This window comes from Haliotis rubra, unplaced genomic scaffold (genome assembly GCF_003918875.1).
Source record: "Haliotis rubra isolate DU_JTF1 unplaced genomic scaffold, ASM391887v1 Scf394, whole genome shotgun sequence".
Classification (NCBI taxonomy): domain Eukaryota; kingdom Metazoa; phylum Mollusca; class Gastropoda; order Lepetellida; family Haliotidae; genus Haliotis; species Haliotis rubra.
In genome coordinates, this window is record NW_025767073.1 from 761,919 (window position 1) to 788,072 (window position 26,154).

General features: G+C 40.0%; 2 protein-coding genes across 4 annotated transcripts in view; one reads left to right on the top strand and one right to left on the bottom strand.

The window, feature by feature from the left end:
• The window catches only part of LOC124286858 (uncharacterized protein C1orf21 homolog), a 95,223-nt gene that overhangs the window by 44,521 nt on the left and 24,548 nt on the right, over positions 1-26,154 (top strand). For 2 of the 3 annotated variants that reach the window (XM_046723300.1, XM_046723302.1), the window contains one exon: positions 7,394-7,524. The gene's annotated coding sequence lies outside the window, so the exon portion shown is untranslated. Of the gene's footprint in view, positions 1-6,869; positions 7,121-7,393; positions 7,525-26,154 lie in introns of those variants that run through there. The other variant, XM_046723301.1, reaches the window with a different exon arrangement.
• Positions 17,241-25,555, bottom strand: LOC124286863 (pro-resilin-like). Its single transcript, XM_046723307.1, has 2 exons — positions 25,057-25,555; positions 17,241-17,410 (listed from the first exon to the last, which is right to left on the bottom strand). The coding sequence occupies exons 1-2, from the start codon at positions 25,553-25,555 to the stop codon at positions 17,241-17,243; spliced, it is 669 nt and encodes a 222-aa protein (XP_046579263.1).

Genomic DNA, 26,154 nt, shown 5'->3' on the forward strand with positions numbered 1-26,154 from the left:
GTATGACATTGTGCCACAATGATGGGATCAAACATTGAATGGTAGCAATGTTTGATCAGATGTATGACTTTGTGCCCCAATGATGGGATCAAACATTGAATGTTAGCAATGTTTGATCAGATGTATGACTTTGTGCCCCAATGATGGGGATCAAACATTGAATGGTAGCAATGTTTGATCAGATGTATGACATTGTGCCACAATGATGGGATCAAACATTGAATGGTAGCAATGTTTGATCAGATGTATGACTTTGTGCCCCAATGATGGGATCAAACATTGAATGGTAGCAATGTTTGATCAGATGTATGACATTGTGCCCGAATGATGGGATCAAACATTGAATGATAAGAATGTTTGACGAGGCAGGTGTATGACATTGTGCCCAAATAGTGGGGTCTAACATTTAATGGTAACAATGTTTGATCAGGCAGATTTATGACATTGTGCCCCACTACTGGGATCAAACATTAAATGACATCAATGTTTGACCAGATGTATGACATTGTGCTGCAATGGTAGGATAGAAAACTTAATGGTAACAAAGTTTGACCAGGCAGGTTTTTCTTATTATACACCAGGGTCCCGATCCACAAAGAATTTGTGACATTATGACCTGTTGTAACTCTATAGTTTACCATAAGCTTACGAATGTTGTAGCGCTATGAATGCTTTGTGGATCGGAGCAACTAGTGGGGTGAACCATGTTTTATTCTGACCCAAGGTCTATCCTTTATAGATTGTTGTGATATTGGTGGAATATTTGCAACAGAAAATATTTACTAATTCTCTCCTAACTGACTCCTTGAACTCTACTCCCAACCCATGTGTTTTCACGTGTGCAATCAAACCATAATTTCCCCAATTATCAAACAAGCCATTTGTTCACAAGTATTTATCACCTCTTATCATACACTGTGTGCACACGTGAGTAGACTCCAGTGCCACACTGTGGTGATATAGTATTTCAGACATGTAGGCAGAGTAACTGTCGTCAATTAATACTAATGACTGTGAGTTGTTGAAAGGACATACTGTGTACTCAGTATAATGGCTTTGTTGATGATCCTCTCCAAATAACTGTGTGGATGTTGCTGGGCATGCTCGTGTTGATAACGACGACCGGAGGAGTAAGAGGATACCAGATTTCACAATATTTGGGTATCTATTGGAGAGACGTTGCTGTTTGGTACATACATGGTTTGCACAGTAATACGGTCACTTATTAAGTAGAACACATTTGTGGGTTATTGTACCGTATATGACCGTCTATAAGCCGAATTTTGAGGACCTAAAAAGCAGTCTGTAGAAGGGGGTTGTCTTATCCATGGGTTACGCTTTCGTGAAACTTTTTTCCAGGGGTAAGAAAACAACATCGTATCCCTTCGCATGAACAAACAACAGAAGACGACTTTGTCAGTAGAGACGTCAAATTTGCAATTAAACATCACTAGACAAGATTATTTACCTTTTAAGTTCTAAGTTGTTTTTGCTGGGCATTGTATTATTTGCAGGGATTAAGATTAACGTGTGTATCTGAGCTGGAAATAGCAATCAGCTGTGCACATGTTTCCCGGGCGATCAAGTTCAAACATGCACAATAATATAACGGGACAAAATCTGATGCAGACGTCAGTAAAATATAATACAGAATACTATTATTTAACCCAAAAAAATATATCCTAGCATTGTGTAATTTTAATTACAGTTTTTGCTCTATAAATTAATTAAGATTAAGATTACCGTGTGTATTTGAGCTGGAAATAGCAATCAGCAGCGAACAAGTTCGAACATGCACAATAATATAACGGGACGAATTCTGACGCAGTCATCAGTAAAATATAATACAGAGTACTATTATTTAACCCAAAGAAATATATCCTAGCATTGTGTAATTTTAATTACAGTTTTTATGTAAAATATATATAATCAACACTAAGGTTATACGGACCCTCATGAACGTGGTAAGCAGAAGTTGTACGCACATGGAATGGGGTAAAATACGGAAGCCATTTAAATTCACACATTTTTACCGATGTTACTGTAAACTAGCAGTCAATGGAAAACGAGGCGGTAATCAGTTCGTGATTGTTGAATGGGGTAAAATAAGCAAGCCAGTTTGTTGCTACAATAAATATGATATTTAGAGAAACAAAATATATTATGCATTTTCTGTCAACTACACTTCGTTTCGATCCGTGAGTAGACGCACAATATATATGATTGTGAATTCTTTGAATAATGTGGACCAAAGTTATAATTATTGGTAACTGCCAGTTGTCTGTGGTCTGTGTTTGCCGCGATTAGGACCCCATCGTGGGGATCGACTTATGCACGAAACATATTATTTTGACACTGATTTTAAGGATCAAGTTTGGGGGTCGTCTTATTCATGGGGTCGTCTTATAGATGGTCGTATACGGTACATTATATCAGGGTTATGGCATTGCAGTTTGGTATATATATGGTTTACACAGTAATGCGGTCAGTTATTAAATAGAAAACAGAGAGGGGTTATTGGCCATTATATCCAGTCTTAAGCACTGACAGATGTGAGAGTGAATGAGCTGTCCTTCTAATTGGACAGTATTGCAAGTATCCCTGAATAAAATCACTTATCCTCAAAGAATAGTATTACTCGTCGCTGACTGAATAGTGTTAGTTAGTCCTTCACTGGAAAGTGTTAATAGAATTTCTCTGAATATTAATACTACTCACGGCACTGTTACTTCCCCATTCTCAGTGAATAGTATTATTAGTCGCTCAGTGAATAGCATTACTTAAGCCGCAGCTTCTCGCTGATAAATGTTACAGTCCCTATCACAGAATTGTGTTGTCTCACACTGGCAAGCGTTAAGGCATTTTGTATGATGTTAATAAGCCTTCACTGCATGGTACTACTATTGCTTTGATGAATTGTATTACTTACCCAAAACAAGTAGTATTACTGATCCCTCACTGAATGTTACTAATCCCTTTAGGCTTTACTAACCCTTCTCTGAATATTATTACTAGTGTTCCCAAGAATATTCATACTAGCCTTGGGCAGTGGGGTAGCCTAATGGTTAAAGTGTTGGCTCGTCACGCCGAAGGCCCGGGTTCGAATCCCCACATGGGCACAATGTGTGAAGCCCATTTCTGGTGTCCCCTGCCGTGATGTTGGAGGAATATTGCTAAAAGCGGCGTAAAACCAAACTCAGTCAGTCAGTCATACTAGCCTTGGGCGGTGGGGTAGCCTAGTGGTTATAGCGTTCGCCCGTCACACCGATGACCTGGGCCTAGATTTTCGATGCTCCCTTAGCTCTCAGATAGTTGTAAGTGCCATACATAAACATTAACTTACGACTATCTTAGCGCTAAGAGAGCTTCGAAAATCTAGGCCCTGGTTTCGATTCCCCACATGGGTACAATGTGTGAAGCCCATTTCTGGTGTAACCACCCGTGAAGGTCCGGGTTAGAATGAACCTTCAGTAACCCATGCTTGTTATAAGAGGCGACTAACGGGATCTGGTGGTCAGGCTCGCTGGCTTGGTTGACGCATGTCATCGGTTTCCAATTGCGCAGATCGATGTTCATGCTGTTGATCACTGGATTGTCTGGTCCAGACTCGATTATTTACAGGCCGCCGCCATATAGCTCTAATATTGCTGAGTGCATCATAAAACTAAACTCACTCACTCACTCTGGTGTAACCTGTCGTGATATTGCTGGAATATCGCTAAAAGCGGCATAAAACCAAACTCACTCACTCACTCACTCACTCATACTAGTCCTTTTCTGAATAGTGTTGTTACTACACACTGATGAGAGTTACAGTTCTTTTGCAGAAGAGTGTTACTCTTCCTCACATATCACTACTAGTCCTAACAATATAGCATGGGTGGAAATAACTTTAAAATTGATAGTGTACTCCGGTACATGTAAAGTCACTTGCTCTGATAATTTTGCCACTATACCGACTGTTTTCTTGCTGATTTTTTAAATAAACAACATAATTAACATTGGAAAGTCAACTGGACACCGGTACAGTGTGATATACAAATTTGCTTGCCCGACAGAAAAAACACTGGACTCGGACGTCGGGCAATGGGTTATTTCCACCCCTGTATAGTATTTGTAATCACTTATTGAATGATACTTGTTCCTCACCAAATCATATTACTTGTCCCATGTAAATAGAAATGCTGTTTCCTAGTCCTTTGCTAAATAGTATCACTAATTCCTTGCTAGATAATGTTCCCAGTCTATCGCTGTTTTGTTACAAGCCTTCCTATACATGACTAGTCCTAACCAAATAGTATCACTAATTCCTTGCTAGATAATGTTCCCAGTCTATCGCTGTTTTGTTACAAGCCTTCCTATACATGACTAGTCCTACCCAAATAGTATCACTAATTCCTTGCTAGATAATGTTCCCAGCCTATCGCTGTTTTGTTACAAGCCTTCCTATACATGACTAGTCCTAACCAAATAGTATCACTAATTCCTTGCTAGATAATGTTCCCAGCCTATCGCTGTTATTTACAGAAGCCATAGCCTATACAAGCCAAATGGTATCACTAATTCCTTGCTAGATAATGTTCCCAGTCTATTGCTGTTTTGTTACAAGCCTTCCTATACATGACTAGTCCTAACCAAATAGTATCACTAATTCCTTGCTAGATTCCTTGCTAGATAATGTTCCCAGCCTATCGCTGTTTTGTTAAAGCCATCCTATACATGACTAGTCCTAACCAAATAGTATCACTAATTCCTTGCTACATAATGTTCCCAGCCTATCGCTGTTTTGTTACAAGCCTTCCTATACATGACTAGTCCTAACCAAATAGTATCACTAATTGCTTGCTAGATAATGTTCCCAGTCTATCGCTGTTTTGTTACAAGCCTTCCTATACATGACTAGTCCTAACCAAATAGTATCACTAATTGCTTGCTAGATAATGTTCCCAGCTTATCACTGTTTTGTTACAAGCCTTCCTATACATGACTAGTCCTAACAAAATAGTATCACTAATTCCTTGCTAGATAATGTTCCCAGCCTATCACTGTTTTGTTAAAGCCTTCCTATACATGACTAGTCCTAACAAAATAGTATTACTAATCATTCACTGGATGTTACCAGTCCCTCAATGAATATATAGTTTATTCCTACACTCTGATATGTGTAACCTTTTCTTTGCAGAATAGGGGCGGTGGGGTAGCCTATTGGTTAAAGTGTCCACTCATCATGCCGAAAACCTGGGTTCAAGTCCACACATGGGTACAATGTGTGAAGCCCATTTCTGGTGTCCCCTGTCGTGATATTGCTGGAATATTGCTAAAAGCGGAATAAAACCACACACCCTCACTCACTCCTAGCTGAATAGTGATAAAGTTCCTCACATGGCATTACTAGTACCTTACTAAATATTATTAGGGCAGTGGGATGGCCTAGTGGTTAAAGTGTTCACTCATCACGCCGAAGACGTGGGTTTGATTACCCACATGGGTACAAAGTGTGAAGTCCATTTCTTATGTCCCCTGCTGTGATATTGCAGGAATATTGCTCAGAGCAAGGTAAAACTCAACTCAGTTGCTGTTAAATGTTATTACTAGTCCCAACTAAATAGAATTTCTAATTGCTCCCATTAAATGTTACTTGTTCTTCACTGAATAGTGTTAATAGCCATTCACTTAAGTTTTTCTAGACTTTTAAGGAATAGTGTTTTTATTAGACACTAATAAATGTTCACAGTATTTTGTTGAATAGTGTCATTGTTCTTCCATATTACTACACCCTTGCTAAACAGTATGACTAGTCATAACAAATTTGTATTACTGCAAATTGCTGGACATTGCTGGAATATTGCTAAAATCATCGTGAAACCATACTCACTCACTTATGCAGTTTTGCTTGCCCCACATCAGTCTTCTGTTGCTTGGCCTTTCACTGAATAGTTTTCCTTATTTTCTTGCAATGTTAATGGCGGTGGTGGGGCAGCCTATTGGTTAAAGCGTTGGCTCGTCACGCAGAAAACCCGGGTTCGAATCCCCACATGGGTACAATGTGTAAAGCCCATTTCTGGTGTTCCCCCGCCGTGATGTTGCTGGAATATTGCTAAAAGCGGCGTAAATCCAAACTCAGTCAGTCAGTCTTGCAATGGGGGTGGTGGGGCAGCCTAGTGGTTAAGTGTTCGCTCGCCACGCTGAAGAATCAGGTTTGATTCGCCACATGGGTACAATGTGTGAAGCCCATTTCTGGTGCCCCCCCACCATGATATAGCTGGAATATTGCTAAAAGTACCGCAAAACTAAACTCACTCAGTCTCTCACAATGTTGATGTAAGTCCTCATATGACTCTACAACCCCCCCCCCCTATCAGTCACACCATCCTCAAGTCTGCGTGCTACAGCGGCCAGCCTCCTCTCGCCGTGACCAGACATAACTGTTTGTCATGCTAAGCTTGAAACCAGCCTAACATCATATACATTAAGCAATAGCAATCAATACCCATTCCATTTGGATCTTAAAAAGTCAAAACAACTCTTATTGACGTGCCTAACCCATCATTTCAGTGCTAATACACACATACTAAATATTTCATGCAGTGGGCATATGGCAGTTCATTTCACGGTCATCGAACCATGGCACGGTCAATGGTAAAAATCACTATGGAGGCGGTCATTTAAGGAAAACAATTATCATGATACAATAACCCATTGAACAGGGAATCTCTTCACGCACTGTCATTGCTGCACGTGCCCCGAAAATATTTACATACCATCCATGGTGCCAGGCCTACGAGGGAGAGTAGTGGCTATAATGTTGTCATGGTTACATTGATCAATATAATGTATTATCTGAAATTATTGGGCTGCGTGTAGAAGGCGAGATGCAATTCCTGCCGTCCCATGTAGAGACAGAGCTGACCATTGGCTAGTGGGTGTATAAATCGGGTGGCTGGTCACAATTCACCGACAGGGCCACACTTGGGAGGAAGAGACAGTGAAATATTAATGAGCCGTGTTGAGGGAGAAGTTAGTGTAATTAGGGCAAACTGTACAGTGTGATGCCTGTGACAAGCATGTTTATATAGACAGAAGGCTGCTCTCACCAACACATGTGCCATTGATTATCAATGTAAGTGGTTTCCAAGGAGGATAACAGTTTTGTTTTATGTGATTGACAGGAAGCTTATCCATGCCATTGATTTGTGATGTCACGGCGACTGTCAAGGAATTTCACCCCAGCCGGATAAACTGTCAGCAGTGTTATTCTGTTTATTGGTAACCATTCAACAGCAAGTCCCTGTCAATATCAGAGCAAATATGTGCCTTGCTTGAATGTGTATTGTGTATACATGCCGACTAGCTGACCACTTGTAATAGACGTGTCTGTTTCCTCTCCTTGCAGATCCGGAGTGTATAGACTGGTGGTGGGTGATATGGACTCGTATTCCCTGGCTGGGCTCAGCTAGTGTGTGTCATGACTAGGATATACATTACTATGGGACTTGCTGTTGATGGATATAGACGGTGAAACAGGTGAGTGTGCAGACAAGGTCAATGTTACTCCATTAGGGGCTGAGGTGGGGGATATAGCGCATTATAGCACAGGAAATACAGATTAGCCCTCATTAGTCTCCGGGACAGCATTACAAGGGCATTGTGTCTAAATACATCACGGGAGATGTCAATGCAGATGGAGTAGACTGATGTATTGAGAAGATAAATGCAAGCATAAATCTTGCCATGTGGTAATTTAGCTGAATTCCTTCCGAGAAAAGTCTTTCAATGTTTCAAAATGTTTATTCAAATGATTGCGGATTGAATGACCTTGAGAATATTTTGACACATCCTCAGGAGCATTTAACTGTGTGTGATGATTGCAGTGTCTCGAACAATTCAGATGACTCAAATTGATCAATTAGATAAATGTCAACGTACGTTGTACGTATAGTCTTATCTCTTGATGATATTTTGTGAAATTACTGCTGGTCCCCCATCAAATATAAATTGGATTTTATGTATATATTTGGTTAATTTCAAAGAAACATGAAATGTAGGGATTTTTACTTGATCTCCTAAGATGTTGATATTTGCAAAAACTGCAGCAAGTATTTCCTTAGTTGATGGTAATTTAGTTATAACTAATGGTATGACTATGTTGAGATGACTTACCTTTCAGCGATAACCAACTTATAAAGAGAAAGTCTTTTAAGAATACCACTAAGTGAAATGACACTATTACAATAAATGCACAGTCTGTATGATGATAAAATACTTTTGAATTATTGAAAGTAAGAATGAAATAATGATATCTTTCTAATATGTTGCCAGTCCAAGGCAAATCCCAGATGTGGAAGAAGCAGTAACCTTGATTGATGTGTTTTGTTTGGTGGACCTAAGCAACATAGACGTCTTAAGCTTTTCTTTTATTTGATCTTTCATCTGTTTTGCGATAAATGTTAAATGAATTTTACAGAGACATACCTGGCCCAAGATATAAGTAGTAGCTACACAGAATTTGTAAAGATGTATTTTGAAGAAATTTATGCAAGAAATTGTGAAAATTGTTGACAGTGGAATTTGTTGGATGCATTGGCTAATTCATTCTTAGATGTTTGATTGGCATTTTAGAAGATGCTTTTTGATGAACATTATAAGTTGTTCACTGGTCACGAGGGGGGCTCAGGGAACATAAACAAACATCGAGGGTACACAAACCCATGGGCCCCGAGGGACCAGTGAACAACGTATTTGCATTCGCAAAACATCAGTAATTTCCGTACATCAAACGTGATTCAATGTTTTTCGAGATAAAGAATTACTACCACGAAGTACCAAATGAGTTGCCATTGACAGCGGGGTACATTGAAATGTTACTCGCTTGTAAGCGGGGTACATTGAAAATAATAGAAGAGCGCTCAGCCAATCAGTAAGCGACATTTATGTGTGAGGTAAGATAAAGAGAATTGTCTGGGTTTCATCTTATTTTTATTGCTTCGTACAACGTTTCAGGGCTTGTTCAGGCCCCATCATCAGGTATCATCATTGTTCTTTAGTTCTCCCAATTGCTTAGACTGATGCTCATACTGTTGATCACTGGATTGTCTTGTCCAGATTTGATTATTTATAGACTGCCGCCATATAGCTGGAATATTGCTGGGAAAGTTTCTGAAAGTTTATTAATAAATTAATTACCAAACTTATACAAATATTTACATTTAGACTCTGGCTTCCTCCTTCAATCTACCTTTTCCCTTCACGTTTAAAGTCATTGTATGTTCAGTACTTGCAGCAAATATGTTTAGATGCTTATGAGAGACTAGTGGCTTTCTGTAAGTAAGCTTTACACAGTTAAGATTTTCTTGTGCTATACCTGTTCCATTGAGAGATTTCCAGTTAGGGCAGATATCAGTTAATACACAGAAAACCTCCATGCTTTGAACATGTGACAAAGGGCTACCCTTTTCCAAATTACATATAAATTGAACTTTAATTTTTATTTGGGGTTTTATCAAAAACATACTGATTCAATACTCATTTTCTCAATTTGTCAAACTGGATGAATTATTGCATATATTTTATTTGATTATCTGTATTTATTTCTGATAAAAATATAACAATTAGACTTTTACTCTGAATTCTGTAATGAAGGTTAATCAGTCATCTGCTCAGCTTCTACATGCCTCGTACATGACTCCCAGTAGGTATCTACTTGGCTCCCAGCATTGATCATCTGATGGAATAATTTAGGTTTGATTAGGCTTTAACTGTTGTCCTTTTTCATTACAAGATCTAATAAGACTATAAGTAGACATGTAGCTTGTAGTAGATTACACATTTTCATAAGGTGTGAAGTTTTGTGGTTCAGCTGGTCTGCCTGTGACGTGTAGGTTCTGTGACATCACAACATGAGGCATAACTACTAACCTTGGGACTGCTGGCTGTCACATCAGCCTCACAGTTTTTGACAGTTTGATTACCGTGTCATCATGTCAGCAATATAATATCAGAAGCTTGCAAGTTAAAAAATGTGTGGACTCTCTATCTGTATACTGTAATTTAGCCATGACAGATGCACTGGGTATAGTTGTATGGTAATTTAGCCATGCTAGACCAACTGTATAGACGTATGGTAATTTAGCCATGGCTCACCTACAGTGTGTAGGTGTCAGGTAATTTAGCCATAGATCACCTACAGTGTGTGGGTGTATGGTAAATTAACCATGGCAGACCTACCGTGTGTAGGTGTATGGTAATTTAGCCATGGCAGACCTACAGTGTGTAGGTGTATGGTAATTTAGCCATGGCAGACCTACAGTGTATAGGTGTATGGTAATTTAGCCATGGCAGACCTACAGTGTGTGGGTGTATGGTAATTTAGCTATGGCAGACCTACAGTGTGTGGGTGTATGGTAATTTAGCCATGGCAGACCTACAGTGTGTAGGTGTATGGTAATTAACCATGGCAGACCTACAGTGTGTAGGTTTATGGTAAATTAACCATGGCAGACCTACAGTGTGTAGGTGTATGGTAATTTAGCCATGGCAGACCTTCAGTTTTTGTGTGTATGGTAAATTAGCCATAGATCACCTACAGTGTGTGGGTGTATGGTAATTTAGCCATGGCAGACCTACAGTGTGTGGGTGTATGGTAATTTAGCCATGGCAGACCTACATGGCAGATCTACAGTGTAGGTGTATGGTAATTTAGCCATGGCTCACCTACAGTGTGTGTATGGTGTATGGTAATATTAGCCATGGCAGACCTACAGTGTGTAGGTGTGGTAATTTAGCCATTTACAGTGTGTGTGTGTATGGTAGTTTTGTGTGTAATGGTTTGCCAAGGCAGACCTACAGTGTGTAGGTGTATGGTAATTTAGCCATGGCAGACCTACAGTGTGTAGGTGTATGGTAATTTAGCCATGGCAGACCTACAGTGTGTGGGTGTATGGTAATTTAGCCATGGCAGACCTACAGTGTGTAGGTGTATGGTAATTTAGCCATGGCAGACCTACAGTGTGTAGGTATATGGTTATTTAGCCATGGCAGACATACATTTTATGGGTATATGGTAATTTAGCCATGGCAGACCTACAGTGTGTAGACGTATGGTAATTTAGCTATGGCAGACCTACAGTGTGTAGGTGTATGGTTATTTTGCCATGTATGGTAATTTAGGGGCGGTGGGGTAGCCTAGTGGTTAAAGCGTTGGCTCGTCACGCTGAAGGCCCGGGTTTGAATCCCCACATGGGTACAATGTGTGAAGCCCATTTCTGGTGTCCCCCGCCGTGATGTTGCTGGAATATTGCTAAAAGCGGCGTAAAACCAAAACTCAGTCAGTCAGTGTATGGTAATTTGATCATAGACCCATAAAGTAGACTTCAGCTAATATTGAACATGCTTTCTTTTCTTGATGTGTCCATCGACTGAATTATGGTTGTGTTAACAGAAAATGCTGTCATAGACAATTGGTTGGCCTGGTACACTTATATACAGTCCACAGACTTCAGAGTCTAGCTGTTGGATTGCACTCTGACCAGGCTGCTGAGGGGCTTTGGGGTAGCCTAGTGGTTTAAGCGTTTGCTCGTCATGCCAAAGACCCAGGTTCGATTCCCCACATGGATACAATATGTATTTGTCATGGTCAAATTGCTAAATCTGACAGTGGGTTATAATCATCTGTATTAACCCATTTAGTGCCAGCTTGGTCAGAGCTCTAGCACTCTGGCCAGTGAATTATGGACAAAAATTATTTAAATGAAATTTTCTATGTGCTTCAGTATGTGAGTCACGTAGGAAATAGTTATATTTGATGTTTATTACTCATTTTTCTGGCTTAGATCATTAAACCAGTCGGCATTATAACACGTATGAGAAGTCAAGGATGTGCAAAGGTCCTGTATATGGGATACCATTACAAGAGATGCATCAAGTGAGTGTGTTGTATATGATAGTTATTACAGAGAATATGATGCGTGATAGGAAAGATGATGTGTGCAGCTACGGATACAATATGGGACGGAATATTCTGCACATTGCATAGGATACATAATGTGGGTGGAATATATTAAAGGGAATGCATACTATGGTTGAGATACGATCCCTGACTGATGGGATGCAATATGTGAGTGGAATAGGTTGTGTATTACACAGGATACATAATGTGGGTGGAATATGTTGTGTATCACACAGGATACAATATTTGGGTGGAATATGTTGTGTATCACATGGGATAAAATATGTGGGTAGAATATGTTGTGTATCACACAGGATAAAATATTTGGGTGGAATATGTTGTGTATCACATGGGATACAATATGTGGGTAGAATATGTTGTGTATCACATGGGATAAAATATGTGGGTAGAATATGTTGTGTATCACATGGGATAAAATATGTGGGTAGAATATGTTGTGTATCACATGGGATAAAATATTTGGGTGGAATATGTTGTGTATCACATGGGATACAATATGTGGGTAGAATATGTGGGTAGAATATGTTGTGTATCACATGGGATACAATATGTGGGTAGAATATGTTGTGTATCACACAGGATAAAATATTTGGGTGGAATATGTTGTGTATCACATGGGATACAATATGTGGGTAGAATATGTTGTGTATCACATGGGATAAAATATGTGGGTAGAATATGTTGTGTATCACATGGGATAAAATATGTGGGTAGAATATGTTGTGTATCACATGGGATAAAATATTTGGGTGGAATATGTTGTGTATCACATGGGATACAATATGTGGGTAGAATATGTTGTGTATCACATGGGATACAATATGTGGGTAGAATATGTTGTGTATCACATGGGATAAAATATTTGGGTAGAATATGTTGTGTATCACATGGGATACAATATTTGGGTAGAATATGTTGCGTATCACACAGGATACAATATGTGAGTGGAATATGTTGTGTATCACACAGGATACAATATTTGGGTAGAATATATTGTGTATCACACAGGATACAATATGTGAGTGGAATATGTTGTGTATCACACAGGATACAATATGTAGGTAGAATATGTTGTGTATCACACAGGATACAATATATGGGTAGAATAATATATGGGATACAATATAGAATATGTTGTGTATCACACAGGATACAATATGTGGGTAGAATATGTTGTGTATCACACAGGATACAATATGTGGGTAGAATATGTTGTGTATCACACAGGATACAATATGTGGGTAGAATATGTTGTGTATCACACAGGATACAATATGTGAGTAGAATATGTTGTGTATCACACAGGATACAATATGTGGGTAGAATATGTTGTGTATCACACAGGATACAATATGTGAGTGGAATATGTTGTGTATCACACAGGATAAAATATGTAGGTAGAATGTTGCGCATCACACAGGATGCATACTGTGTGTGGGATACGATTCGTATTCCATAAGATACAATAAGTGGGTGAGATAATTACCATATATCCCACTGGTCACCACTGAGCATGTCTGATAGTGAGACTGGATGCTGAAAGTTTGGTGTCTTGTATTGTATTGTTTCTCATTACCCTTTCCTTCTGCGTTTCGATTGATTTCATGGCGATGTTGACATAGCCATGTGGTTGAAGCATTCTGTCGTGATGCTGCACATCTGTGTCTCATTCTCAGAATTGCGACTGTCTGGTGAATAAATTTATCCTGTCCTCAGCTGTGGACTAAATACACCATTTGTATTATTAAACACTATATATCAAAGACAAGATTGTAAGTCAAGTTTTTTTCTGAGTTGGTTTGTCGCTCTTTACAAAGGGTGTTAAGAAGGCTTTGTTTACTCAGTAAATAGAATGAATAAAATCATAACATAATGCTGGCTTCTGCACCATGATCAACTGGATGTGCTTCATAAATATTTGTTCATGGTATTTATTTTGATGTATGTAGCTGTAAGGATTACGTTCATGATTATAATCAGTCTTGCTCCGCACAATTACAGCACCCAGTTGCTGCTTGAGGCTGGCCAGAATATAACGTGCTACATACGTTCTTATCCATCTTTCACCTGATTGCATAAAACAGATCTTGTATATTGTTGTTAGGACATGTTAAGTACATCTAAAGGTAAATTCCACTCAGTCCTTTAAGGACTGGGAGTCTGATGGGCATAACATGTGAAAGAGTATGTTTGTAGGATACTATGTATGAAAGGGGATACAGTGTGGAAGTGCTAGATGGAGGTACAATGTGTTAGTGGGATACAATGTGTATAACAGGACATACACTGTGTTAGTGGGATACAATATAAATCAAGTCATACAATGTGTTAGTGGGATACAATATTAATCAAGTCATACAATGTGTTAGTGGGATACAATGTGTACTACAAGGAATACAAACTGCTAGTGGTATTTGATGTGTCATGAAGGGGACACAATGTGTTTGTGGGATCAAATGTTCATTACCGTAATGTGTATATACTCAACAGTTTTGGTAACTGTGGGATTTATTCACTCACTCACTCACTGATTGTATTGTCAACACTATCCAAACTTACATCACAAGCAGTCAGTCAGGAATAAATGATGTCTGGCAAGCCATGTTTAAAGCTGAATAGCTGTATGTTAATGTAATAAGTTGTTCATAAATGTGTGTAAGTGAGAAGTACATAACATTTGTGGACCATTCTGACAGTGAGTCATCACAAGCTGGTCGCAACGAGCCGTATATCCCAACACTGCAGCAACGAGCCGTATATCCCAACACTGCAGCAACGAGCCGTATATCCCAACACTGCAGCAACAAGCTCTCTTGTCATAGCACAAAGTCAGATATAACCACTCCTGTATTACTCAGAGACTTTCAATATAAATTTCCAGTTGACAAAGGCGACAGAGCCAGCCTGAATCTAAGCCTTTGACCAGGGGCCTACAGAACTACTGGGACCTATATTCTATATTGCCCTGATGCTGGTGGTTAATACATGCATCTCTCTTGGCCAAACTGCTATTGTTTTTCCCTAGGGTTAGGTTGACTTACACTCTTGGTTTTCTTGCTGTCCATATATTGTGGTATGTAGCCTCTGTGGCCCTGTTTCTGAAGGAATATCATGATGCATATTGGGAGTATTCAACTTTGGTTATAATGAACTCGAAGTGACCACTAATTTTAGTTTGTTATAACTATAGTTTGTTGTATATGTCCTATCTAAAATATACAACAAATGGCCAGGACAATAACACAGGCCGTTACATCCGACAGTTCAAGTCTGAGCGGTGGGGTAGCCTAGTGGTTAAGGCGTTTGCTCATCACACTGAAGACCCAGATTCGATTCCCCACGTAGGGACAATGGGTGAAGCCCATTTCTCGTGTCACTTGCCGTGATATTGTTGTAATATTGCTAAAAGCAGCACAAAGCTAAACTCACTCACCTGGGTCTTTGGCATGACCAGCGAACACCTTAACCGCTACACTACCTCACCGCCACAGATCACACTGAAAACATGAGCAGTAAAGTTTCCAAGCTCAGGATGTGTAATGATCTGACACTGGTTTTGTAAAGTGAGAATTCCACACTTCCTACATGGCTTTCTTGCACTTACATTATGCTTTGTGATATGTATCAGTTTAACACCCATGTATGTAATAAATAACATTTTCTACCAACCAATCTACAGATTGTTATTGAGAATGAGCTGGACTATTGCTGAGTATGTTGTTGTTATACACAAACTACTAGAATAATAATGACCTTGAAACTTATGTCCTAAATGACCAGTCTCCCCATTTGTCTGTCTCAGAGTCCCTGAACCACATTAAGGGGCGGTGGGGTAGCCCAGTGGTTAAAGTGTTCGCTCATCATGCTGAAGACCTGTGTTCGATTCCCCAAATGGGTACAATGTGTGAAGCCAATTTCCATGATATTGCTGGAATATTGCTAAAAGTGGCATAAAACCACACTCACTCACTCTCTCTCTCTCTCTCTCCTCCTCCTCTCTCTCTCTCTCCTCTCTCTCTCTCTCTCTCTCTCTCTCTTCTCTCTCCTCCCTCTCTCTCTCTCTCTCTCTCTCTCTCTCTCTCTCTCTCTCTCTCTCTCTCTCTCTCTCTCTCTCTCTCTCTCTCTCTGTGTGTGTGTGAACCACATTATTTTCCCTTCTAAGTTTTTTCTGCAATGTTAAAATGAAGCAAAACTATATATATATTCAGAGACGAAGCGCCAGTGTAGGACCCCATTATTTTGAGTTGAGACCACTTCCAGGATCTAAGCAGCATGGTGTCTCACTACACAAAAACCCTGACCAACAGAAACTGTGTGCGTGCATGCATGTCACCACTGGAGAGTAATAATCCTGAATGGAGCATGAAAACCTCATTTGACCACTACTCTTTATGACTGATGTGTCTTCATCAATCAACAGGACACCCAATGGCCACTGTGTCATTGTAAGGAAGTACTTTATATGAAGTATAATGTTGATTTTGTGCCTGATTATTTGTATTTGCATCTGTAAGGAGTTGCTATAACTGCCAGAAGAACATTCTGTCTTTGTACACCATTGCTGAATACCCCAGGCATGTAATCAGGACCTGTCAATAGAACATCACGTTACTCTATTGCTGGAGGTTCGTCAGATGTTCGTGGGATGAAAAGCATGAGAATGAATGGCCATATTTTAGTGGCATTCATCACACAGAAATGTTGCAGTTAAGGTTTTAGACTAATAGAGTTGAGAAATTGAGTCTTGTGAATGCTCGGAAGTCATTTAGTGATGATATTTTTATTGATATTTGTGATGGAGCCATGCTGGTTTTGCCAAAGGCCTGAAGAATTGAAGTCATGAAGATGTTCAGTCATAAAAACTTACCTTGGTGTTTGAGGATAATGATGACATGGCATTGTGTCTTCGGAGCACATTGGGCCTTTGTGGTTCAGGATCTTGTCAGTGTCACCGAAAGGAAGTAATTTGTAAACCCTTTTGGAATGGATGCCATTGTTATTTTACATCACACAGAATTGATAAAAATATGGTCGATACATCTTTTGGAGACATACAATGAATGGTTGGTTTATACCACGTTGTTGCTTCATCATGGTCCATCACCCGAGTGCTTGACTGAAAGAACAATGATCCTCTACTTTAGGAAGATTTACTCGACACCAGTCATGGCATGGTGTAAAGACTTCTTCCTTATTCTGGCCCCAGTTGTATCAAGGATAATGGGGACTATTTTGACCTCAAATGCCTTGGACATTTAAAAAGGACTTAGGTTCTTTAGTCTTGTGCTCTGGAGCCTTGGGTTCTGGAGCCTTGTGCTGTGGAGCCTTGGGTTATGGAGCCTTGGGCCCTGGATTCTGGAGCCTTGGGCCCTGGACCCTTGGGCCCTGGAGTCTTGGCCCCTGGAGCCTTGGGCCCTGGAGTCTTGGGCCCTGGAGCCTTGGGCCCTGGAGTCTTGGGTTATGGAGACTTGGGCCCTGGAGTCTTGGGTTATGGAGCCTTAGGCCCTGGAGTCTTGGGTTATGGAGCCTTGGGCCCGGGAGTCTTGGGTTATGGAGCCTTGGGCCCTGGAGTCTTGGGTTATGGAGCCTTGGGCCCTGGAGTCTTGGTCCATGGAGTCTTGGGCTCTGGAGTATTTTTATGAAAGACTATAGGTCTCCTGCAACCAGTGCTAGTGTGTAGGGAAAAAAGTAAATCAGATGATCAGGTTAGGTGTCTTCACTTGTGGCATGTCATCACATACAAATTGTGAAGATTGATGCTCTTGATGCCAACCACTGCATTGGTACCTAGATAGAATGTTTCTGAAAGTAGCAAAATGCTACAGAGTAACAGCATAGACCCTTTATTTATTTTATTCATTTGTGTTTTGTTTCCTATTTTAAGTTTCAGTTGGTCTTGTAAACCAGCTTAGATGTATACAAGCCTAGACTGAGTGTTTGAATAACTCCCACTGAATTTACTCTGATGGAATCGAAGTGGTGTTTTGTCTTTGGAATAAGCAGTTACAAGCTCAAGATAGCAACTGTGTGTTTTCCTGTTCAATTCTGATCTGTCCTGTAACTGAATGATGTGATCTGGAGAATGAACTGACACAGCTTTGTTTCAGTTGGTAAAACCAAATTTGCAGTTAAGACTTTGAAGTAACAGCAGATAGTGGGAGGCATGGGTTCAATTGTCACCATTGATATGATGAAGTCCATTAATTTATCTCCTCCTGAGTTTTCTGTAAAACTCCCAATTGCAAAATAATAAATAATTAAATAGTTTGAGGAATGTTTTAATCAACATGAAAGGCTAAACAAGAACTCATGTCAAATAAAACAAATGAGTTTTGTTTGTTTTGTTTTGCGAGTGGTGTGAGTATCCATTTCCCTCGATGCGTTACTTCCTCTTCCCGCTGGGTTTGTTGCTAGACTGATATTCCAGTAATGCAGACTGCTCCACCGGAATCAGTGGGTGACCTAAATAGAAAGTTAATTGGCAGTAAGTAATTAGATGAAGCTCTCTAATCCTGGAATCAATGAAAGGCTTGCAGTAATTCTGTGTCATGTATTGTGCTATTCCATTCATGATGCTGAAGACAACTTGTGTCTTTCATAAGAGCTGATCCTATTGTATTCCATCGGTCATCAGTATGGTGCGATTGTTTCATTCTTGAAGGTCATGTGCTATGAATGTGTGCTTATATGTTGTGTCCAAAATGCATATATTTTGAAGGCTGTGTCCTATGGATGTATGTTTCTTTGTTGTGTCATATGAATGTGTGCTACTAAGGGTTCAATTCCCATTATGGGTATAATATGTGAAGCCCATTTTGGGTGTCCCCTGCTGTGATATTATTGTTGAAATATTGCTGAAAGCGGCTTAAAACCATACTGTCACTCACTCTTCTATTGAGTGAGTTTAGTTTTACGCCGGAATCAGCTATATTCCAGCTATATGGTGGCGGTCTGTAAATAATCGAGTCTGGACCAGACAATCCAGTGATCAACAGCATGAGCATCGATCTGGGCAATTGGGAACCGATGACATGTGTCAACCAAGTCGGCAAGCCTGGCCACCCGATCCCATTAGTCGTATCTTACAAGTCATGGGTTACTGAAGATCAATATTCTAACCCGGACCTTCACAGGTCTCTTCTATTGAGTACCCATTCACAGCAATGTGAAAAAGCAGCATAATTCAAACAAGTCACTCTTCCAAGGAGACACTAAATGTTTATGATCTTTAGGTAGCCATAAATTCACAGTTATTGTGACGTAATATGCAAGGAAAACATTTCCTATCATGTGATTTCCTGAAGGTGATGACCTCAAAGAATTAACATGAGATGCATCATGCTCTCTGCATCATTATCTCCATGTTAACGGAAAGGGTTTCCTTGATGACAGTGCAGGGTTTGGTTGATGACAAATTCATGATGCTTGTTGACTGCAAAGGATGACTCATATATTGTGTTCATGGGCTCAACATTAAGAGTTGGGAGTTAGATGGCCTTTTGACTGGGTAAAGTATCTTTCTGGGAAGGGCCGTCTCCATGGTGTAGTGGTTAGAGCGTCCACCCAGAGAGTGGAAGATTGCTGGCTGCATCAGACCAAAAGACATTAAAATATGGTACTTGTTGGTCCCTGTCTGGTGCCCGGCATTAATGGATATACCAAGGACTGCTCAGCTCAGAGTCAGAATAATGTGTTTGAGTGGGGTATTCATTCTTAACTATGGGGGGTGGCGGGGTAGCCTAGTGGTTAAAGCGTTGACTCGTCACTCCGAAGACCCGGGTTTGATTCCCCACATGGGCACAATGTGTGAAACCCATTTCTGGTGTCCCCCGCTGTGATATTGCTGGAATGTTGCTAAAAGCGGCGTAAAACTAAACTCAGTCAGTCAGTCAGTCTTAACTATGGCATGGTATCTCAGTGAGCTAGCACTATAAAACTGGGCTAGTACAAGTAGCCACACATACACACGCATGCGCGTCGTCACATGAGCGAAACGCGTCGTCACATGAGCGAAATATTCGCAGGTACGACGTTAAACCCAATTTCACCCAACCTCACCGCTGGGTAAGATACCATGGTGTCACAGGTTTGAATCGAACAACTGTCCTGATAATGATCCTTGATGTTGTCCTCAGTCGGGTTAATACTTGTGTGGAAAGCATGGATGTTTGGAAAAATATGTGTGCATTATTTACTTTTATATTATCAAAAATATTTTCTGAAGTATTACATTTGAAATCATCCATGCAGATTTGAAGTTATATATATTAAATCTTAGTTTGTCATTATTACATTTGATGTTATCAGTATATGTTAAATCGTCCCAATCAGGTTTGAAGTTGATGTTAAATTTGAACTTGTAAATATTTCATTTAATGGTGTCAACATTACATTTGAAGGTGTCACAAGTAGATTTCATGTGATCAATATTACATGTGAACTTGTTAATATTAGTTAATTTGATGTTATTACTGTTTATGAACTGGAAAAGTTGAAAGAATTATTTTGAATGATATTATGTTTTGAATGACACTCACATAATTTGATCTGTGTATTTTGTTAATAGTGTTTTCAAACTATTAATGTTTTGGGCTAAATATAATTCCAGAACCACTATCAAATTTCATTTTCAATTAATGACTAGGATCTTGAGCATAAATGGTGCATCTGACCACCATCAGTGTCCTAGGTACTAATGATGTCATTTGATTATATTGTCATAGTAACTGATGATGTCACAATCGTTAGCATTGTGCTACAATTTCATTGTAGGATGTTTCCTAGGATCTGATGATCTCATCCGAGTGGTTTCTGTGGAAGATAATTTGGAATGATGTAATACCTATATGGTCAAAACTATTTCATTTATACAATTATTTTCTATGGCAACTCATCAAGATGTTGTGGGCAAAATATATTTTCAGTGTTTGACATGTGCTTGGTTTCTTCAGTTTTCAAATTTGAAGATAAGCATTTTGAAAATAGCCGCTTGAAAATAGCCGCATTGTATCCCCAAACAACATATTTACCTTTTTAAAAACAGGCCTCATACATAAAACATGAACCATCATTCTGACTTTAATGTACAGTGTGGAGATGATTCTGTGTTGAGGCTATGGAAATTAATGGATTATGTAAGTGTGTTTGACATAAGTAAATGTACTGTCAGAATATAATGGCTGACAAGGCAAGATGGAATAATGATATGTTTGACTGAGGTTGAAGATATTGAGTATTGCTAATCATACAGTTAGATCAGCTGCGTCTATGCATTCTTTGCTGCAGGCAAATCTAGAAGCCCAGATTCTGCTGGTGACTTCATCATGTCTTCACCTAGAAATATGCAGATAGAGATAAAAATCAATATATCCAGACAATTATTACAAACACAGGTCAACTCTCCCAGCACCTTCTGTCCCAGCCAATCGGGTGTAATCTACTCAGGGAAATATGTAATCTAGCCGGGTGATATCATGCTATATCACACAGCAGCACATCATTTATTTCTGCCCTCTGTGGACGACATGAAGAATGAATGTCTCTTCCAGGCAGTCCCACATGGCATTGTGTTGCCGGGATTACCAGCAGGGGAGATAACTCTGACTTATATAGCTGTCCCTGGTCGCAGTCAGCCAGGATGATGGTGGAATGTCCCATTTTCATTGTGGAATTAGTTGAACAGAAATATTTCACATGTTCTCAAGAGATTTCACCATGAATACAGCTGTAGGGATAGTTGTTAAGACAAAGCTTATGTTGTAATGCCGGTGTTTGGTTTTATCCTTGCTTAAATCGAGAAGACTGACTGATTGATTGGAGCTCTGTATTAAATATTGACGACATCACAGTGTTATTGCCTATCTTGATTAAGATTGATCAAATCGATGTTTATGGGTGCTAAGGTCTTAGCCGTGTCGTCCTTCATGGGCGTCAACATTTTTCACAATTTGGGGTTTGTCTTGATTGAAGAGGTCAATTTTTAAGAGAGAATTTATGGATGTCTGTGTCTTAATTATTAATTAAATTAAGAACTTAGCATTTTGGAGAATATGCTTACTCTTTCATCAGTTGAATGTATGCATCTAGTCTGAAAGGTGTTGGCCAAAGTATAAAGAAGCTAACTATAAATACTCTCTAAAATGTGTTTCATTTCTAAATGCCATTCAAATACTTTGGAAATTATTGTTTTAATTTTATTAGTTAGTTTACTTAGGAAAATTAGATTGCATGTATTTGAAAAAAAATATATATGTGTACATGGATGTACAAACAGGGTGGAACTTGCAGATGTTGAGGATTTCCCTTAGTGTCTATCAATCGATCACTCACTCGCTCACCCGTGAAGGTCCCGGTTAGAATTGAAGGCGACTAAAGGGATCGGGTGATCAGGCTCATTGGCTTGGTTGACACGTCATCGGTTCCCAATTGAGCAGATTGATGTTCATGCTGTTGATCACTGGATTTTCTGGTCCAGACTCGATTATTTACAGACCGCTGCCATATAGCTGGAATATTGCTGGCTTGTGACTCACTCACTCATTCGCGTGAAAGTTGCTAAACTCACTCACTCACTCATTCACATACACCCACACTTGCTCACTCCAACACTTGCTTACACCAACACTTACAGACTCGCTTACATACGCCCATGCTTGCTCACCCCCACCCCCACCCTCACTCACTCAAACCTGTTCATTTACCAACCCATTCACTCCCTCACAGTATGCCTTCCAGGGATTCCGAAGCCTGGAGACCATGTTCAGGAATAAATCATCTTTATGTTCCTCATGCTCCAAGAATTAAATACTCCCTCAGCGATTACCTCGGCTGGGTTTACGTTTTATGTGCAGTGTAAGGATGCTGGTGATGATATGGGTCATTTATTGATCGTTATCGGAAGACAAGTATTGCCTTCTATCTCCAGACATCAGGGACAGTACCAGGTTACTGCCATCAAACAACTCACAACTGTTAAGGTCAATATACTTTTGTTTCTCCTCAATGTTATTGCCATGGAGACAATATTTGTGTTTTGTGTATGTATACACTTATGGCAAAGTGAAGCTTTGAAAATCGTAGTCCTAAAAAATCGTATATTAAACCCAGCCAGACATCAGAATGGATTTAACCAGACCAGACACCAAGATATGGTGAATTTACTCAGATTATGAAACATCTAAATGTTTTATCAGACCATCGGGCTGGTTAGCTGTAAATTTAGACCGTCCGTCAGAAATCTAGCCTGTCTCGGGCTGTCGGACGGGCCTTATTTCATACACTGGTTACAGTCAGTCTGTCAAACCAGTCATTTAGTCAAATGACTGATCAAATGACTAAAACGATCAGTCATTTGGTCAAAAGACTAAAATTTATAGCTGGAATATTGTTGATAGCGGCCTTAAACAACCAACCATATCGTTGTGGAAGTAATGACTTTCTTGTCACAAATCGAGCAGAATTTTTCTCATCAGAGTAATTTGATTGGCTGGACTTGAGCATCATGTGATTTGACTCCGGTCTCAAACTAAGCAGTTACAGCAGATTGGGTCATGTTTTTTTTTATTTATATACACGTGAGGTATTGTAGTGTGGATAACAGAGGGTGTGATATACTGTATGAATTATTTTAAATGCTTCACTAGAAAATTAAATATTCTGTTATTGATAATTGTATATCCTTGTGTTATACCATGGCAATGATAACTGATTGGTTCCTATCTATTCTTGGTGCCAATGGTGCCAATGATTCCATCTTATGCCAGGCAGTGTGGTAGCCGACGATGGTCACACCAAAAACCATGATACGATTCCCCACATGAGTACAATGTGTGAAGCCCATGTCTGGTGTCCTCTACCGTGATATTGCTGGAATGTTGCTAAAAGCGGCGTAAGACTAAGCTTACTTGCTTACTCCATCATATGTCAAGATTAATAACAATTATTTCCCAAATTCTCAGTTGTTGTCTTGGAAGTGACAGTGTATGTGCTTTGAGGATTTTAACCTTTTCAGCTCTGTGCTTCTCCCATTAGGTTGCTTTGATCAGACTAGTGTCTGTTCCAAGCTGTGAACATGATAAAGATCAAGTATTGACTTTTTTTTTGTTAAGGCTGTAGGTTTTTCCCAACCGTTTACCACTAAGTTTTGTCTCTCTGGCAAACAGTGGTCATGAATAATTGGGATTAAAATTTGTGTTGGTGAAAATGCTGTTTGTGTGTAATGCACTGATGCTTTGGACTTCCCAAAGGCCAAGTACCGAATGTAGGTTCCAAGTATTCCATGTAAGCCCTGAATGAAGGCTCCCTATACCCCATGAAGGATCCACATACCCCATAGAAATTACAAGGCGGTGGGTTAGCCTAGTGGTTAAAGCATTTGCTCGTCACGCTGAAGACCCGGGTTCGATTCCTCACATGGGTAAAATGTGTGAAGCCCATTTCAGGTGTCCCCCAGCGTCATATTGCTGGAATGTTGCTAAAAGCGGTGTAAAACTAAACTGACTCACTCACTATAGAGATTACACAGACCCATGTATTTCTTTTTATGTATGGAACAACTTGACCTGTTACTGCTATGATTTTCCATTGCTAAAACAGTATGTTGACTTGTAATAGTCCAGTTACAACTTATATGACTTTTAACAAGTCAATGTATGTCATTTATAATATACATATCCATTTCTGTCAGCTACTGTTCGTTTCAGGGCAGCAGTAGTGGTCATACAGTCATGGATGTTGTGAATAATGGAAACAGAAGTTTTAGAGGGACACACGATTTTGCTGCAATTAATATAACATTAAATGCAGTTTTGAATACAATTAATTAATTAAACAACAAACATAAGTCCAGATATGCAATGAAAATGTATTATTTCGAGATAGTAAAGCAGCAGGATTAAATTGTGTGATCATGACGTGAGGTGTGGCTAGCAATGGTAACGTCCAGCTTATGTACTGGATGTACCATTTTGATACAGATTTAAAGGTCAAGTAGGGACCTTGGCTTATCTATGAGATCAACGTATATGGTAGGCCCTGCATCAAGGTTCCATATACCCCATGAAGGCCCAGTACTCGCCATCATGGTTGCGTACACCCGATGTAGGTTCCGTATGCCTGTGCAGGCTCTGTATCACCCATGTAGGCTCCATATGCCTGTGCAGGCTCTGTATCACCCATGTAGGCTCCATATGCCTGTGCAGGCTCTGTATCACCCATGTAGGTTCCGTATGCCTGTGCAGGCTCTGTATCACCAATGTAGGTTCTGTATGCCTGTGCAGGCTCTGTATCACCCATGTAGGTTCTGTATGCCTGTGCAGGCTCTGTATCACCCATGTAGGCTCCGTATGCCTGTGCAGGCTCTGTATCACCCATGTAGGTTCCGTATGCCTGTGCAGGCTCTGTATCACCCATGTAGGTTCCGTATGCCTGTGCAGGCTCTGTATCACCCATGTAGGTTCCGTATGCCTGTGCAGGCTCTGTATCACCCATGTAGGTTCCGTATGCCTGTGCAGGCTCTGTATCACCCATGTAGGCTCCGGTAAACCCATCTAGGTTCCATACACCCCATGAAAGCTGGGTACTCCCCATCATGGTTGCGTACACCCGATGTAGGTTCCGTATGCCTGTGCAGGCTCTGTATCACCCATGTAGGTTCCATTTAGCTCATCAAGGTTCCATACACCCCATGAAGGCCCAGTACTCCTATCTTGGTTGTGTACACCCAATGTAGGTTCCGTACGCCTTTGCAGGCTCTGTATCACCCATCTAGGTTCAATATACTCCATGAAGGCCCAGTACTCTCCATTTGGTTGTCTACACCCGATGTATGTGTTTTAAACCTGTATAGGTTTTGTATCACCCATGTAGATCTTGAATACCTCGTGATACAGGTTCTGAATATGCTCCTGTATACCCAATTCTTGTTGAAAAAGCTGATTGAAATGAGGATCTGGTGACTGACCAGATCGATATGCCATCATCCCCAGATGATATCAACCAGTGGTAAGCCAGGCCTATACCTAATTACAAGCAGGCATGATATTATGTAAGCTTAATATAATTGACAGCAGCGTGAAACGAAATCCCCCCTGGCACCATAGCTTATTCACTTATTGATGTCTTGATGCCAGTTTGTTTTGTCCTCTGATTGCAGATCCCAGCCTGAAGTCAATAAAAGCTGGATTGACCCC

Coding starts and splice junctions, on each gene's coding strand:
- LOC124286863 (XM_046723307.1), bottom strand. CDS start 25,555: ATGATGGGGAGTACCCAGCTTTCATGGGGTGTATGGAACCTAGATGGG. Junction 17,411..25,056: donor ATACGGAACCTACATCGGGT/GTACGCAACCAT, acceptor CCAAGACTCCAG/GGCCCAAGGCTCCAGGGCCC.